General features: G+C 43.9%; 3 protein-coding genes across 5 annotated transcripts; 2 read left to right on the forward strand and 1 right to left on the reverse strand.

The window, feature by feature from the left end:
* The first annotated feature begins 44 nt into the window (after positions 1–44).
* On the forward strand, positions 45–932 carry LOC104584872. Its single transcript, XM_010240653.3, has 2 exons — positions 45–401; positions 625–932. Exons 1-2 carry the CDS (start codon positions 205–207, stop codon positions 761–763), a joined length of 336 nt encoding a protein of 111 aa, XP_010238955.1. The 5' UTR covers positions 45–204; the 3' UTR covers positions 764–932.
* A 2,297-nt stretch (positions 933–3,229) lies between these two features.
* Positions 3,230–6,972, reverse strand: LOC100841767 (CAX-interacting protein 4). Of its 2 annotated transcripts, XR_001408062.2 has the most exons (3): positions 5,702–6,972; positions 3,756–3,849; positions 3,230–3,687 (listed from the first exon to the last, which is right to left on the reverse strand). XR_001408062.2 is itself a non-coding variant. In XM_003576658.4 (2 exons), exon 1 carries the CDS (start codon positions 6,822–6,824, stop codon positions 5,706–5,708), a length of 1,119 nt encoding a protein of 372 aa, XP_003576706.1. In that variant the 5' UTR covers positions 6,825–6,972; the 3' UTR covers positions 3,230–3,849; positions 5,702–5,705. The 2 variants fall into 2 exon arrangements, 1 of the variants encoding a protein (XP_003576706.1); XM_003576658.4 differs by having other exon boundaries at positions 3,230–3,849.
* Positions 6,973–8,882: 1,910 nt separating this feature from the next.
* LOC100844813 (pre-mRNA-splicing factor 38) lies at positions 8,883–14,482 on the forward strand. 2 transcript variants are annotated; one of them, XM_003576666.4, is made up of 6 exons: positions 8,883–9,335; positions 9,452–9,573; positions 9,708–9,798; positions 10,081–10,210; positions 10,290–10,357; positions 13,760–14,482. In XM_003576666.4, exons 1-6 carry the CDS (start codon positions 9,046–9,048, stop codon positions 14,232–14,234), a joined length of 1,176 nt encoding a protein of 391 aa, XP_003576714.1. In that variant the 5' UTR covers positions 8,883–9,045; the 3' UTR covers positions 14,235–14,482. The 2 variants fall into 2 exon arrangements, with proteins under 2 accessions (XP_003576714.1, XP_010237306.1); XM_010239004.3 differs by having other exon boundaries at positions 8,884–9,335; positions 10,287–10,357.
* The last annotated feature ends 65 nt before the right edge of the window (positions 14,483–14,547 follow it).

The following is a 14,547-nucleotide window of genomic DNA, read 5'->3' on the forward strand; positions in this document are numbered from 1 at the left end:
ATCTATCTCTATGCAAAATATAGGAGCGGGGGGTACGAAGAAGGTCGTAATGTCCGGGCAGCCAGATCGAGATGCATGCATGCGTACATATAAAATGTAGATGAGGAGAGATTGTGCGTGAAGCTAGCTAACAGGGGATCGAGTTAATTCAGTTAATTAGCAGGGCGCAGGATCGGAGAAGAGCATAATATAATTTATATATCGATGGCGATGAGGATATGGGTGGTTGTGACGGCCATGGTGTGCGTGGTGGCGACGGCGGCCATGGCGGACATGGAGGAGGGCGACGTCGGGGAGTACTGGCAGAAGCGCACGGCGGAGACCCGGTTCAAGCACGGTGGCCCTCTCCATGACCTCGTCTCCGCCGCCACCCGCTACCACCAAGACCTCCTCGGCCACAGGTATATATCATCCAGAGGCCGGCGGCTTAATTTGCTACTCCCTCTGATTCAGAATAAACGTCGGAGATTTAGTATAAAGTTGTATCTCCGACACTCATTCTGGACCGTTCCGTTCTGAAATAACTATTCCCTCCGTTCCTATATATCAGGACAAATATTTAGAAACGAAGAGATACTCTGTAAAATATAAGACGTTAATTGGCGCGGACGTATGTACATGCAGGGACGGCCGGCGGTATCTCCTGGCGGAAGAGGAAGCAGCGTCCGCGCCCACGCCGCCGCAAGCTCAAGCCCCAGCCTCTGCCGATGGAAAACCGGCTGGTGAACATAATACCCTAGCGGACCACGACATCGTTGGCTAACATAAGTTATGATCGATTATTATTAATTACTTATACGTGGAGTATGTATGTCCTTGTTAGCTTCATTTTTTTTATATATATCATTATATACTCCCATGTGCGCAGACATGCATGCACACATGGATTAATTGTACTAACAAATATATATCATATACCAACATTGTATAAATATTGCTTTTTTTCTTCTTACAATCATGCGATCGGATTCCAGTATCGATGATACGGAATGCAAAAAATCACCCCACACATAGTTTTGTACTACTTACTTGCCGCTCCCTGGCTATCAAGACCTCATCCACAGAAGTTCTCAAGGTTTTAGAAATTGCAGGTAAAGTAAGGCATATTTACAGGACAAGACGCGCGCGGTGCCAAAAACCTGACTCACGGAGTCAAACCAGCACAAAAAGAGTTTGTGACTTCAACAAAATCTTGATCGCAACCATCAAACCAGATCATCAAACTTCCTCATCATCATCGTTAGGCTTTGCCTTTAATACGCTTCATGTCCATCGCCGCTTAGGTTGATGCTTCATGGCTTCCTCTGGCAGAGCTCGAGCGGCCTCCGGCAACATGTGGCCCTCGGCCCCAATGTGCAAACATGCCCAGTATTTCATGAAAGAACATGCATAACAAATGAGTTTAGCCGGAGATCGAATCAACTTTTTCTCAAAACAAGGAGTAGTTTCCAAATGGCCCAACATATAGCAGCTACGCCAGCGATCTGAATATTCCTACTCAGGCGGTATGATTAGCAATCCACACAAAGTATTGAGAAAAGCATGGAGGTGTGCTGTTCACGCCTTGTAGCGTGCTGCCACGCAAGTAAAAAACAGATGGGCAGACTCATTTTCAGGGCAGAAACGACATGTCACATCCCCTCCCATTTTATTCTGGCCATATTATCTTTGGTAGCAATAGCATTGTACGCACAACCGGATTTTGATTTACAGTGGTATTGTTGCCTTCCGTAGATGCTTAAAAGATCTATTAGGACCATTGTTAGCAAGCATGGCATACATGGACTTAACAGTATATTTCCAACTCTTCGGCCATTTCCAAACAGGCCTATCTTCCTCTTCATTCAACCCAACCCCATGTAGTTTAGAAGTAAGTCTGGTGAGATCATATTGAGATCGCTCATCCATCCATATCCTAAGAGATAGGTTCCATCGTCTAGCTTTTAGTTCATATCATTGGAAATCTCATACAGCCTAGGAAATTCCTCTTTTAAGCTAGGGTGTATGACCACACAATGCATCAGTGGCGGATCATTGTCCAAAGACAAGGACTAAATTAGGCTAAGCATGAAAACTTGGGGCTAACTCATTGTTAGTTACTCCCCCTGATCCTAAATTTTTTCCTACGGCTTTGGTATCATGCGGAGTAGGTTCCGGATGGACATGGGAGTCTTGTGGATTGGTGGACGAGTTTGATGGTGCCAAACGCTAGAGATAGACGCGATCTCAATACTGCGGTGGTGTTGGTGTGCTGGTGTATTTGGCGGCATCGAAATGTGGTGGTTTTCGATGGCGTTCTGCCTATCTAGGGTGGACACGATTCGGCACTCCATCGCTAGGGAAGGAAGTGCTCGGGTGTGTGCTGGGTTATTTAAAGGAACTATGTTCAGTAGATTTGATAAGTGGAACAATGTGTGGGTCTTAAGTGAGTGATCGTTTTGTAATGCCCACGGGCCTTTCCGCGTCGCGGACTCCTTCTTCAATATATGATATACCTATCTAGGTGTATTCGAGAAAAAAAATTGTCCAAATATAAATGCATCTATTCTTAAAAGGTGTCTATATCGACAACAATTTAAAATCGGAGGAGTAGTTTCTTTTGCCAAATCACCATTACATAATACATGTATTAGCTGACTCATGTGTAGGGCTGGAGCCCCAGTTGCCCTAGTGAATCTGCCCCTGCCAAGCATCCCTCAGAAATCTGACCTTTTCCCGTTCCCAATCACCACAGTCCACAGCGCTCTCTCTCTCTCTCTCTCCCTCTCTGTCCCTCTCTCTGAAAATGCGACAAGGGTGCTCGGGTCGAAGATCTTCACGGTCCCAAGTTAATTCCTCTTCAACATGCATGGTTTAGTAGCCACACCTTGCAAATCTTGAGGTTCGTCATCCAAGTTTATCTGTCAGCTTCGTTAGGGACAGATTGAAACTCTCGAAAAGGATGGATCTTCCGAAAGATGAAGCATCTTATGATCTACGAGACATCTCTTGAGCTAAGATAACCGGAACATGATATGAATGCCAGAAAAAGGTCCAACTGGTAGGAAATTCCGAAATTGATCCATGGATATTAAAAGAAATGCAGCTGAGGACCAAAATGCCTTTGATACCATAGCGATGCACAGCTTCGTAAGCGGTTATTAAATACTTCTCAACGAGCGCAAAGCTTAACCGGTGATAACAACCATAGTAGCTTTTCCTGGAGAGATAGAACCGTTCTCAGGTGGTCTTGAAAGATCTCGAACCTTCTAGATCAGATTGTTCCAAAGAATCACCTTTCTCTAGTTTTAGATCAATACAACAATCTTCCAAGATCAAGTTACAAAAGCTGACATGAGAGGATGGATTGAAAACTGTTATAAGTAGAAGAATTCGACAAATGGGATACATTTTTCCCAATGGTACCAAACGATACAACACAAAGTCCTGAACATGTCTTCAATATACCTTCACTCTTCTAGCCTTACCGCTAGTTTGGGAATGAAACGGCATTGCTTAATGTCCATAGCTTCTTGAAATCTTTCCTGGCTGCTAGAGGCGAACAAACTTCCAAGATCGGCAAATATATCCTAGGATTGCTATCCGGATGGTAAAAGATCAACTTGCAGACTAACTTTGGTCCTCTGTCCGGCATGGGTAGGCTAAAAGGATGGGATAGATGATCCATTCAAGTATTCAACACACTCCCACTCTGGGAAATGCATCCTTAACACAAGAACGAAGGTCACACTTGGCAACAGCACAACAACCTCTCCTTTCACCAAGGATTACCTAAATTTTTGTCAAAGATCTTGATGGAATTCGTACTTCCAGGATGAACAAGCCAGGGAGACTTCCAGCAAAGTTCATCTGCGGAATAAGCCACCAGCACTTGTTAAAACATAGAGGGGAACTACGTCTCCTATTAAAAGAACATTATTCTTAGAATGAACTTCCATGTCCAATTCTCACGTACGGTCAACCTTATGGACTGGTGGAAAATCACTCTACCTTGAATAAGCACTTGATTGATGGGAATGGGAATTGGTGAGTGATCAAAGTACTGAACATGGGTGACGAAAAATTCGATGCAAGTAGAACTGTAATGAAAAACATAAATAACCAAAGTAACCTTGGCAAAGGAGATAACCATTACTTATAGCTTTAACAATCTCAAAAATCATTACTTAACTAGCTTTAAAAATCTCGAACAGACATTGCTTGAATTCTCCCATGATACTATTCCCATATGTACTCCCTACTCTGAAACTGCATCATTTCCTTTGACTCCTCACTTTCTTTCCCCAATCTTCGCAGCCCTGAAGATCCTTGATCCCCCGCTGTTCTGCCGTGTTGTTTTAGCTGCTATTCGTTTATTATGGCATTTGGTTTTGGCGGGCAGAAAAAATCCATGGAGGATTACCTTGCAGAGACCCAATGAATGATTGAATTGTTATACTAAAACCTTTTGGCACTCATTTATCATCGAAGCTAATCTCTCAAAGTACTGCAGACCAACGTCATTGGAATAATTATATTATGAAACTCGGATCGTTTCATCTACAGTTTCAGAATGACTGGTTAGACAATTTCTCTTTTTCTTTTGATCACCTGGGATCCAATTGATTTCGTACAATATAGAAAAAAACTCTAACGAAGTTGTTAGCGACCAATCCCAATCACCAAAGAGGGAACTGTAATCTCAAAGATCTGGATTTGGAGTGTTGTCAGCAGAAGACCAGAGGGCTTCCAGAAAAGGAAGGAGAAGAATGTGTGCCAAAGGACGAAGAAGCTGTGGAACCAACCTAAAAGATCTGAACCGTTGATTAGGAGTGGAGCAAGGCTGGGGGTATAATTGAAGAGCTACGAAAATACCTCAATAGGGCTGAACAAATGGCTTCTGCTACAATATAGGCAATCATCACCGAACCAGCACTACTAATGCATTGAATAGAACCAGCACTACTGATGCATTGAATAGTTAAAGAGCATTCGCCATTTAATTCTGGAATGCCTGAAAATATCAACTCCTACAAAAGGTCATATTCTTGCCATGCAAGTGTGTTCTAATAGGTTCTCCAACTGGCACAGAATCAGCTTAATCAAAATCACACTGCCCATTGTCACTGTCAACTCAAATTTAATTCTATAGAGAGGTAGAGCGCTACCTTATCTTAAACAGCAAATTAGACCAATCAGATGGTTCAAAAAACAAAAAAAATGCCCATATTGGTACCAATTTTACTTGGATACGTGAAGTTTGATGAATTGAAATACGAGTTTGGAAGCATCCAAGTGATGCTGAAACCTGAAGCAGAATAGTTATTACCCACTGCCTGATTACTAGACATAAAGAGCTTATTCCCTTTATTACAAGGTCATTTTTGACATAGCTGCCTGCTTTTACAAGCTAGGCTACATTACTACGTTATTATGTAGGTAGTGGTATGATAAACATCTCTTGCAATATTATCTCGATGCGAAAAAAAGACTGATACTCTTTGAAAGGTCTCTTATTGAATAGGCAAAAATTATTGACTTCAAGCAAAACCAATTATGCATATTGAGTCATAGTTTAGTCACTGACACAGCAATCAACCAATATGTCACACATACTAAGAAACATGCACTGAATGCAACAACCATTTGACAAGACAAATAACAGAGGACGAACACTGTTGATAAATAGATGGCCTCAATAGCATCGTTAAGAGCAATTTACCGCTTCAGCACACCTCTTTAGCCCCTCCCTTATGCTCCCTGCTCTTCTCACCGGAACGCTTTGCCCCCTGTTGACCATGTCCCTCATCCTCGTTGAATCCACAGCTTTCGGACCTCTGGTGCCTCTTCTGCTTGCTGGATCGCTTCCTGTCATGTGGGGACTCACTGTCAGCACTATCACTGTCGGATGCATTCCTACGGTGATGACGCCTCTTATGGGTCCTCCGCCTCTTCCCATCTTCCCCTCCCGACTCATCCTTGTCGGGAGAGTCATCTTTCCTGCTACGGGTCCTCCGCTTCTTCCTGTCCTTCCTACTCTTTCTGTGCCTCTTCCTGTCGGAGTCGCTCTCGCTATCCTGATCTGACCTTTCATCCTTCTTTCGCCTACTTTTCTTATTGTCCTTGCTCCTCTTCTCCTTGCACTCATCCTCACTTTCGCTCTTCTTACTCCTCCTGTGCTTCGATCTTCCCCTGCTGCTGTTCCTATGGCGGCTTGTCTTCTTGTCTTCCTCCTTGGACCGCCTCCCCCCACCGCTTTTGGCACGCTCCCGCTCAGCGATTATCTTCTCCAGCTCGGGATCAATATCCGAATCAGAAGAATCGCTATCATCTTCATCCTCATCTTCTTCATCCGAACCCTCCTCTTGGGCGCCCTGGCCACCAGAGGCTTTCTTCTTAATCTCGTGGAACTTGGCGAGCGCTGCGGCCTGCACGCTGGCGTGTACGTCGTCGTCCATCTCGAGGTCCTTGACGGAGAGGAAGTTGCGGCACTGGAAGGTGAGGTGGCCGACGCGGCCACACTTCTTGCAGGCGCCGCGGGTCTCGTCGGAGTTGGAGCCGGTGACGCGCGCGAGCGCGAGGAGGCCCTGGAAGCTGGTGTAGGCGTTGTCAGAGGCGGGGTCCGAGGCGGCGGAAGGCGCGGCAGCCTCGGCGGCGGCGTTGGCTGCGGCTGCAGCGGCGTTGGCGGAGACGGAGGAGGAGGGGGCCTGCTGCTTGTTGTTGTTCTCGGGGGCGTAGGGGTCGTAACCGATGGCGCTCTGCCAGATGCCGTGCGTCTGCAGCGCGGCGCTGCTGTGCACGCGGTTGTTCGCCGGCATGCGGACGCGCCCCGCCGTCGCCGGCATCTTCGATCGCCGGGGGTTAGTTGCTTAGGGTTTGCTTGGTGGGGAATTGGGATCGATTGGGGATTTTCTTCGAGGGCGGGCGGGGTCTCTGCTACTACTAGTAGTCTAATCCTGTTCCGACAGATCTACGCGTGGTGTGTTTGTATGGGCTTGCTTTTTTTTTTTACACGGTTTGTATGGGCTTGCTTAGAAGTGCAATGTTGGTCAGAACTCGGTGTTAAGAAAGGGCCAAGTTGTTAGAATCGACACTCGGTGCAACTACTTGAGTCAGACTCCACGTCGATCGTCCACAATTTGTGGAGCGCACGTGCTGCTTGCTTTCCCACCTCCTCCACCTCGATTGCCTTGACGTCGTCGATGCGATGCGGTTGAACATGACGAGGAGAAGGAGTGGGTCCGGCGAGTGCGTGGAAGAGGCATGGGTTCGAGAGCAGCGGCGGAGCACCTTGACGTCACCGCCATGATTCTAGCAGCCGCCACGTGAATACGTGACGCTACGGCCGCATCCTCCTACCCCTCGTTGGAGCACAGCTCGCACAAGTTGATGACGAGGAGGAGCGGGTTTGGGAGGTCGTCAAAGCAGTCGTCTCTCGCGCCGAGAGTCGGTGCTCCTCGCTGGGGTCGTAGCAACCGAAGGCAGTCGCCATTTTGAGCATTGTGACGCTGGTGATTTTGGCTGGAGAGTGGTTTGGGATCGGGGAGGCAGTGGTTGACGACAGTGGCCGACGAGAAGAGGTTGAAGGAGGAAGACGAGCTCGCAACTGCGCTTGACGGAGACAGCGACCGGAGGATTTGAGAAGGAACAAGAAGGGGAGATGGGGAAGAAGATGTGGAATAGAAGGGGCAAGAGGAACTCTCGGCGGGCAAAGCGGACGTGGAGAAATAAAATAGGTCCCACAACTAGTAGCTAAGAAAAACACACATTGCAGCATTTTTGGGTTTTTAGTCTCGCGTCTAGCATTTCTCTTAGCCTTGTCCACATCGGCCTTGCTCTTACGGCTGGTAGATTTGATCATGCATCTCGCTTTATAAAACGAGCTTAATTATTGAAGTGCAAAATAAAATGTGATTATAATCAAGAAAAATGCATTCGGCGCTGAGGCCATTCTCCGCACTACGTACCAGCAGCATAAAAAAGCAGAAGATGCATCCGTATCAGATATACTCACTCCGATATATAAAAAGTGTCGCCCATTTTATACTAAGTTAGCCAGGAATATAATTATTTAGGTAATGTAGACGTCCAAAAATTATTAGAAATGTAATACATTACTGGATGCAAAGAAGAGACATTCTGGAGGTGTGTCTTATGCACACTCAGTTATGTCGTAAATATCCTGACTTGCATCCTCGTAAGCTCAAAAGCACTCAAAATGACAAAATGAACTATAATTTTTTTTCAAAAGTGTGCCAAGAAAACTACACGGTGCACACAAATAGAGGGCGAGAGTGACCTAAAATCCTTTAAAAAGTGTGATTAGTGTCAAATCATATGAGCATTTTATACTTTTATTCTCTCAGTCCCATATTAAATGACTTTATATCACATGTATCTAGAGTATTTTTAGTACTATCTATTACGTAATAGATTAAATTGGAATCGGTGGTGATGGGTGGGCGCCGTTGGTCGGTGTTGGTCAGTCAACTTCGTTAAAATTACAATCAATATGCCACTGCCCCTTATTTTCTTTCCCTCCCGCCTTATTCATGATTTCAGTAGCAGAAATTCTACGATTTAGATTTACCTAAAGTTATCGTACGGTCCAAATTTGTCACAACATAATACGAACAGTCCTAAAATAAATCAATCTCCTTAGCATGAAATCCAAAATTCTTCGTATCCATCTCAGTATGGAAATCAATCCGAACCCAAACAAAAAATCTCGGTATCAATCTCAGTATGAAAATCAATCCAATCAAAAAATCAATGTCCAGACTTCGTCTCCACCGGCTCGTGCTTGATACACTTTCCGTTGTTCCGTAGCATCGCACGGGTTCTTTTGCTAGTATTTAAATAAATTTGAGCCATGAGACAGGAGAAGTACGTATTACCGGCCGCTGGAGCTGCTTGCTTCTCTTTGGAAACTGCGGCCCAGACAAAGAAGCCTTGTGTACTCTAGGGTTTTGCTCGCAACCAAACCCCAGATTGAAACCCAAATCGTAATCCCAATCGTGTTTCGAGCCGCCGCCTAGTCCCCGCCCGGCGCCGGCGCCGGGGACGATGGCGAACCGCACGGACCCCCTGGCCCGGAGCATCCACGGCACCAACCCCCAGAACCTGGTGGAGAAGATCGTGCGGTCCAAGATCTACCAGAGCACCTACTGGAAGGAGCAGTGCTTCGGCCTCACGGCGGAGACCCTCGTCGACAAGGCCATGGAGCTCGACCACACTGGCGGCACCCACGGCGGCAACCGCAGGCCCACCCCCTTCTTATGCCTCACCCTCAAGATGCTCCAAATCCAGCCGGACAAGGACATCGTCGTCGAGTTCATCAAGAACGAGGACTACAAGTAAAGTTTCTTCCTCCGATCCTTCCTCATTATGGCTATCTCTAGCTGCTTCTCTTGGCTACGGGATTCAACTGATACCTTGCCTGTGTTCTTTATTGTTGCTGTTCCTGCTTTAGGTATGTTCGGGTTCTTGGGGCGTTCTACCTGCGCCTCACCGGCACCATCGCCGACGTATACCAGTATCTCGAGCCGCTCTACAATGACTACCGCAAGATTAGGCAAAAACTGAACGATGGAAGTATGCACCCCACATTTCCATTTCTTTTGATCTCAGATTGTTGCTTGTCCAAGATTAGCTAGGTGTGTGAGATGTAGATTTGGGGGCTAGAACACTTTCAGTCATTTTACTCATTTGCTGCGTATTTGTTTCAGAGTTCATGCTGACGCACGTTGATGAGTTCATCGATGAACTCCTGACCAAGGACTACTGCTGCGACACTGCCCTCCCCCGCATCCAGAAGAGGTTTGTTTTGCTTCTGGAATAATTTCGTTATGATATTTTGAGAATAGTGCCTGACAGTTAAAAAGGATGGGCGTCGCTTTTTGAGATGGGAGTATTCATATAAGTTATAATTGTTCTCTGTATTAAAATGCTAATATTTTTCATGGTCATGCATGCTTGCTTGAGTAATATGGTTTTGGTTAGGAAATATTTTCCTATTGATATTGGTCGGTCTACATTCTTAATGCTTCTTCATGCACTCCAGATGCTTCCTAAATTCATTTTCGTGGATCTTTTGAACAGATGGGTCCTTGAAGCTTCTGGAACTCTGGAACCAAGAAGAAGTGCACTTGAAGATGATTTTGAGGAAGAGGAGGAAGACAAGGAGGATGGACAGCCTATGGATGTAGATGAGCCTAGTGGTCGTGAAAAGGTGAGCATAGCTGTTCTAACACTGATCCACCAAGTTTGTATGCCAGAAGTGTTGACTTTGTTTTTATCATGTTTAGCAGGACCATTATCGTGCAAGGAGCCCTACCAAAGAACGTGACAGGGACAGGAAACATGAAAGACATCACAGGTATTCTGCTTCATATGAACTGCTTTCTGTGTACATCTTTGCCAGTGTGTTATTGTTGGTGATTCTTTAAATGCTTAGTGTGTCTACTATACTGCTTTTGTGTGTAAGTAAGAATCAACTGAGAGCCGAGAGGGGTAGTACTCCCTCTGTCCCATATTAAGTGACTCAAATTTGCCCAAATATGGATGTATCTATATCCAAAAAGCGTCTAGATACATGTAATATTTCGTCACTTAATATGGGACGGAGGGAGTATATTTGATTAAGGGCCCAAGAATTAATCTCTTTTTGACTGCTTTTATGTTGATATGTCAGTGTGTCATCCTTGAGCCATATTAACTGGAAAATATATAGAGTACTAAATTATAAGTCATAAGCATTTCAATATGTTAGTTTTGGTGACTAGATTATATAGAAAACGCCATGTCTGAAAACTGAGATGTTTGGAGTTGTTCTGTTAGATCATGTGAAAGCGCTGTTCTTGGTTTTCTCTTGCCAACATGGCAATTTAGCTCTCAAAATGCACCATCTTTACTTTCCTGCTTGATTGCATGGTTTTTGGGAAAGTTTAATATGAATATAACATACTTTATCATTATAATATGATATACATATATATTAAATTAAGAAACTTTAAAACCAAGTTTGTCCTTGCCACGTTGATAACATTGCTACGCAAGTTCTTCATAACTGTAAATACAACTTGTCTTTTCACATGGGATCTGACTTAATAACATAAGAACCAATCAGCGGTATACGAGCTTTCACGGCAACTATTCAAGAGCAGGTTCACTTGTTGTCTTACATTGCTGCAAGACAGGGCCGGGCAGACGGGAGTGCCGCCGGTGCGGCCGCACAGGGCCCCAATTTCTGGAGGGCGTAAATATCTATGGAGTATTTTTACGGCATGCAACCCATCAGCACTTTTGTTTTTGTCCAATGTGCAAGTGCAACACGTAGGGATTTCAGTGCGTTTCTTGCTTCTGCATTTTATTTTATATTCACCGTGACGGAGGTAATTTGGTTGCATGTACACATTATTCAAAGATTAAAATGTTGAACTGAAATTACTTTAAAACGACACGTTTGAATTATGAACCGTCTTCACCTTTGCCTTTCTTTTGTTAGATAGGCCCATTTTAAAGTTTCGCACAGGGCCATGGATTTTGCCGGCCTGAGCCTGCTGCAAGACTGAAACAGTGATTTTACTTTAGTTGCTTTTGATTATTATCTTTTTAGTTCTATTTGTGGAGATCATACTGGAAGCTGTTGCAGTATCATTGCAGTATTGCATTGCATATTTGCTTACTACAGTTACTGCCATGGCATGTTAATGTCAAGAGTCATTGGTAGATGGACCGCTTCCTATATTGAATAATTTGGATCTGCCAGGTTTCTCTGAACTGATAGTGTCCAGTGAGAAGTATGATGGGCCAAACAGATAAAAACATTATCACCAAGTTTCACATTTAAACATTTTGCTTATTGCTTTTCTTCTTCTGGCATGTTAAAGTTTTCTGCCGGTCCGACATTTAACATTAGAGATTTTAGCATGATGAGCAGCTTGTTTGCCAGCTTGAACAATAGTTTATAAGAAGCCTTTTTTCATTTCTAAAATTCATAGGACCTCATAGAATTTGTTAACTGTGCCTGATGATCAGCCTAGATAAGTTCTGTCTCCGGTTAGAGATTATTTGTTCCTAATCAAATAAAAACAGGGACTTTAATCTACTAGAAAAGGTGTATACTGGCCTTGATAATGTGACACCAAGCAAATAGCTTCAACCTGGAGTCAAGAATGATGATTTTTGTTTATAAATGATCTTAATATTTTGTCAAAGGCAATGATGGATTCTCTGTACAGAGTGCCTCAATGACAAGTCAAATTTATATCAATAGAGAAGTACAGGACACGTTGGGCAAAATGCTAGTTAAGATTGCATATCTATATGTAATATCATTATCTATTTCATCAGTACTGTTGGCATAAAAAATATCCTTCCATCATTTTATCAACATAATTACATGGCTTAAGTAGCATAATCGCAAATTCGCAATGAAGACAAGTGTAGTTGCTTCTGATTATTAGATATCTTTTTTAATTTTATGCATGGAGATCATACTGGAAGCTGTTGCTGTATGATTGCAGTATTGCATTGCATATTTGCATACTACAGTTACTGCCATGGCATGTTAATGTCAAGAGCCATTGGTAGATGAACCACTTCCTATATTGAATAATTTTGGATCTGCCAGGTTTCTCTGAACTGATAGTGTCCAGTGAGAAGTATGATGGGCCAAACAGATAAAAAATATCACAAAGTTTCACATTTAAACATTTTGCTTATTGATTTTTTTCTTGCATGTTAAACTCTCGTGTATCAGGGTTTCACATCTTCCACTTTAAAGCTGGTCTGACATTTAATATTTGAGATTTTTAGCATGATGAGCAGTATGCCAGCTTATATAATACTAGTTTGTAAGGAGCCTTTTTTTTCATGTCTAAGATGTATAGAACCTCATAAAATTTGGTAACTGCACCTGCTGATCAGCCTAGATATGTTCTATCTCTGGTAAGAGATTATTTGTTCCTAATCAAATAAAAACAGGGACTTTAATCTACTAGAAAAGGTGTATACCGGCCTTTGATAATGTGACATCAAGAAAGTGACTTCAACCTGGAGATTGATGATTTTTGTTTGTGAATGATCTTAATATTTTGTCCAACGCGATGCTGGATTCTGTTTTTTGAGTGCCTCGATGAAATTCAAAATTAATGTCAAGAGCCAAATTGGAATTCCTGGCCCGGAAAGACTGACACCTGGATTCGAATCCCACCGATTACAGTAGAATTTTACTTCCCAGTGTGCTATTTTTTCAAGTCTGGTTCGGTTCACTAAGAGGTCGGTTCGCTTATTTCACCAAAACTCGCGGTTCATCCAGTTCACTAAACGGTCTTTAAACTGAATTGAGCCGGCAGGCTGCCGGTTCTTGTTTTCTCCAGTCTGTCCGACAGTCTGCTCCAGTTCTTTAAACTATGCCTTCAGCGCTAGACAAACCGGGAGGATGTCTGAAACAGTGCCTTGTAATTTTGTAGCTTCTGATTATTATATTTGTAGTCCTTGAGATCATACTGGTTGCTCTTACTGTAGCATTGCAGGGTTGCATTGCATACTAGAGTTACTGCCATGGTATGTGAATGCCAATAGCCATTGGTTGATAAGTTGCTTCCTATAGTGCATAAACAGAACATGCCAATAGCCATTGTGGTACGAGGTTACTGGCATACTTGATGAAAACTTAGTGTGATGTTGCTTCCTGATACATGCAGTAGTGAGTACTGTTTGTTGATTTAGTCACCTTTGGATAATGACTGCCTGTTCTTTTGATATCTGTTTCCAGGGAACGAGATCATGACAGAGATCGGGATTATGATAGGGACTATGGGAGGGGCCGGGAAAGAGACCGAGATAGAGATAGAGGCCGTGAAAGAGATAGAGAGAGGGATAGGGGGGATCGAGACCGCCACCGCATCCGTGATGACGACTACAACCGAGATAGAGACCGAGAAAGAGATAGGGATGGCAGGGAAAGAGAACGCCGGGACAGAGACCGTGGCAGGCACAGGAGCCGTTCAAGGAGCAGGAGCAGGGATCGGCGAGAAAGAGACCGTGAAGATGGAGAGCACCGCAGGAGACGTGGCCGTGGTAGCGCCAGTCCTCGAGGGCGTGCTGAGGATGATGGTCGGAGGGAGGAACCTAAGAAGAGAAAGGAAAAGAAAGATAAGGGCGCAGGAAATGGTGTGGATTCAAATGATCCAGAAATTATTGAGATGAACAAGCTCCGCGCGTCGCTAGGGATGAAACCTCTGAAGTAGTGATACCTCGCTGGGATGTATTCTTCTTTCTTTCTTTTTTGACATTGCTGGGATGTAGTCTGATGCTTTAGCCAACCAGAAGTGGTTAGCAATTTTCTCTGTAGCTGTGAACTTGTTACAATACTGGTGTATGTTGACATGTGTAACTTTGGTCTGATTTGTCTTTGTCGGTCTTGCTTTTTTGTTGTTGCACTGACTTGTCAAAAACTGGTAAAGAAAAGCAGTTGATTTCAACTGTTTTGTGTTGATAGCCTCTGTACAAAATTTGACTGAGGTGAAGTTCATTCGGACATTTGCATGACTTCACATTATG

This window comes from Brachypodium distachyon, chromosome 4, assembly GCF_000005505.3.
Source record: "Brachypodium distachyon strain Bd21 chromosome 4, Brachypodium_distachyon_v3.0, whole genome shotgun sequence".
Taxonomy (NCBI): Eukaryota; Viridiplantae; Streptophyta; class Magnoliopsida; order Poales; family Poaceae; genus Brachypodium; species Brachypodium distachyon.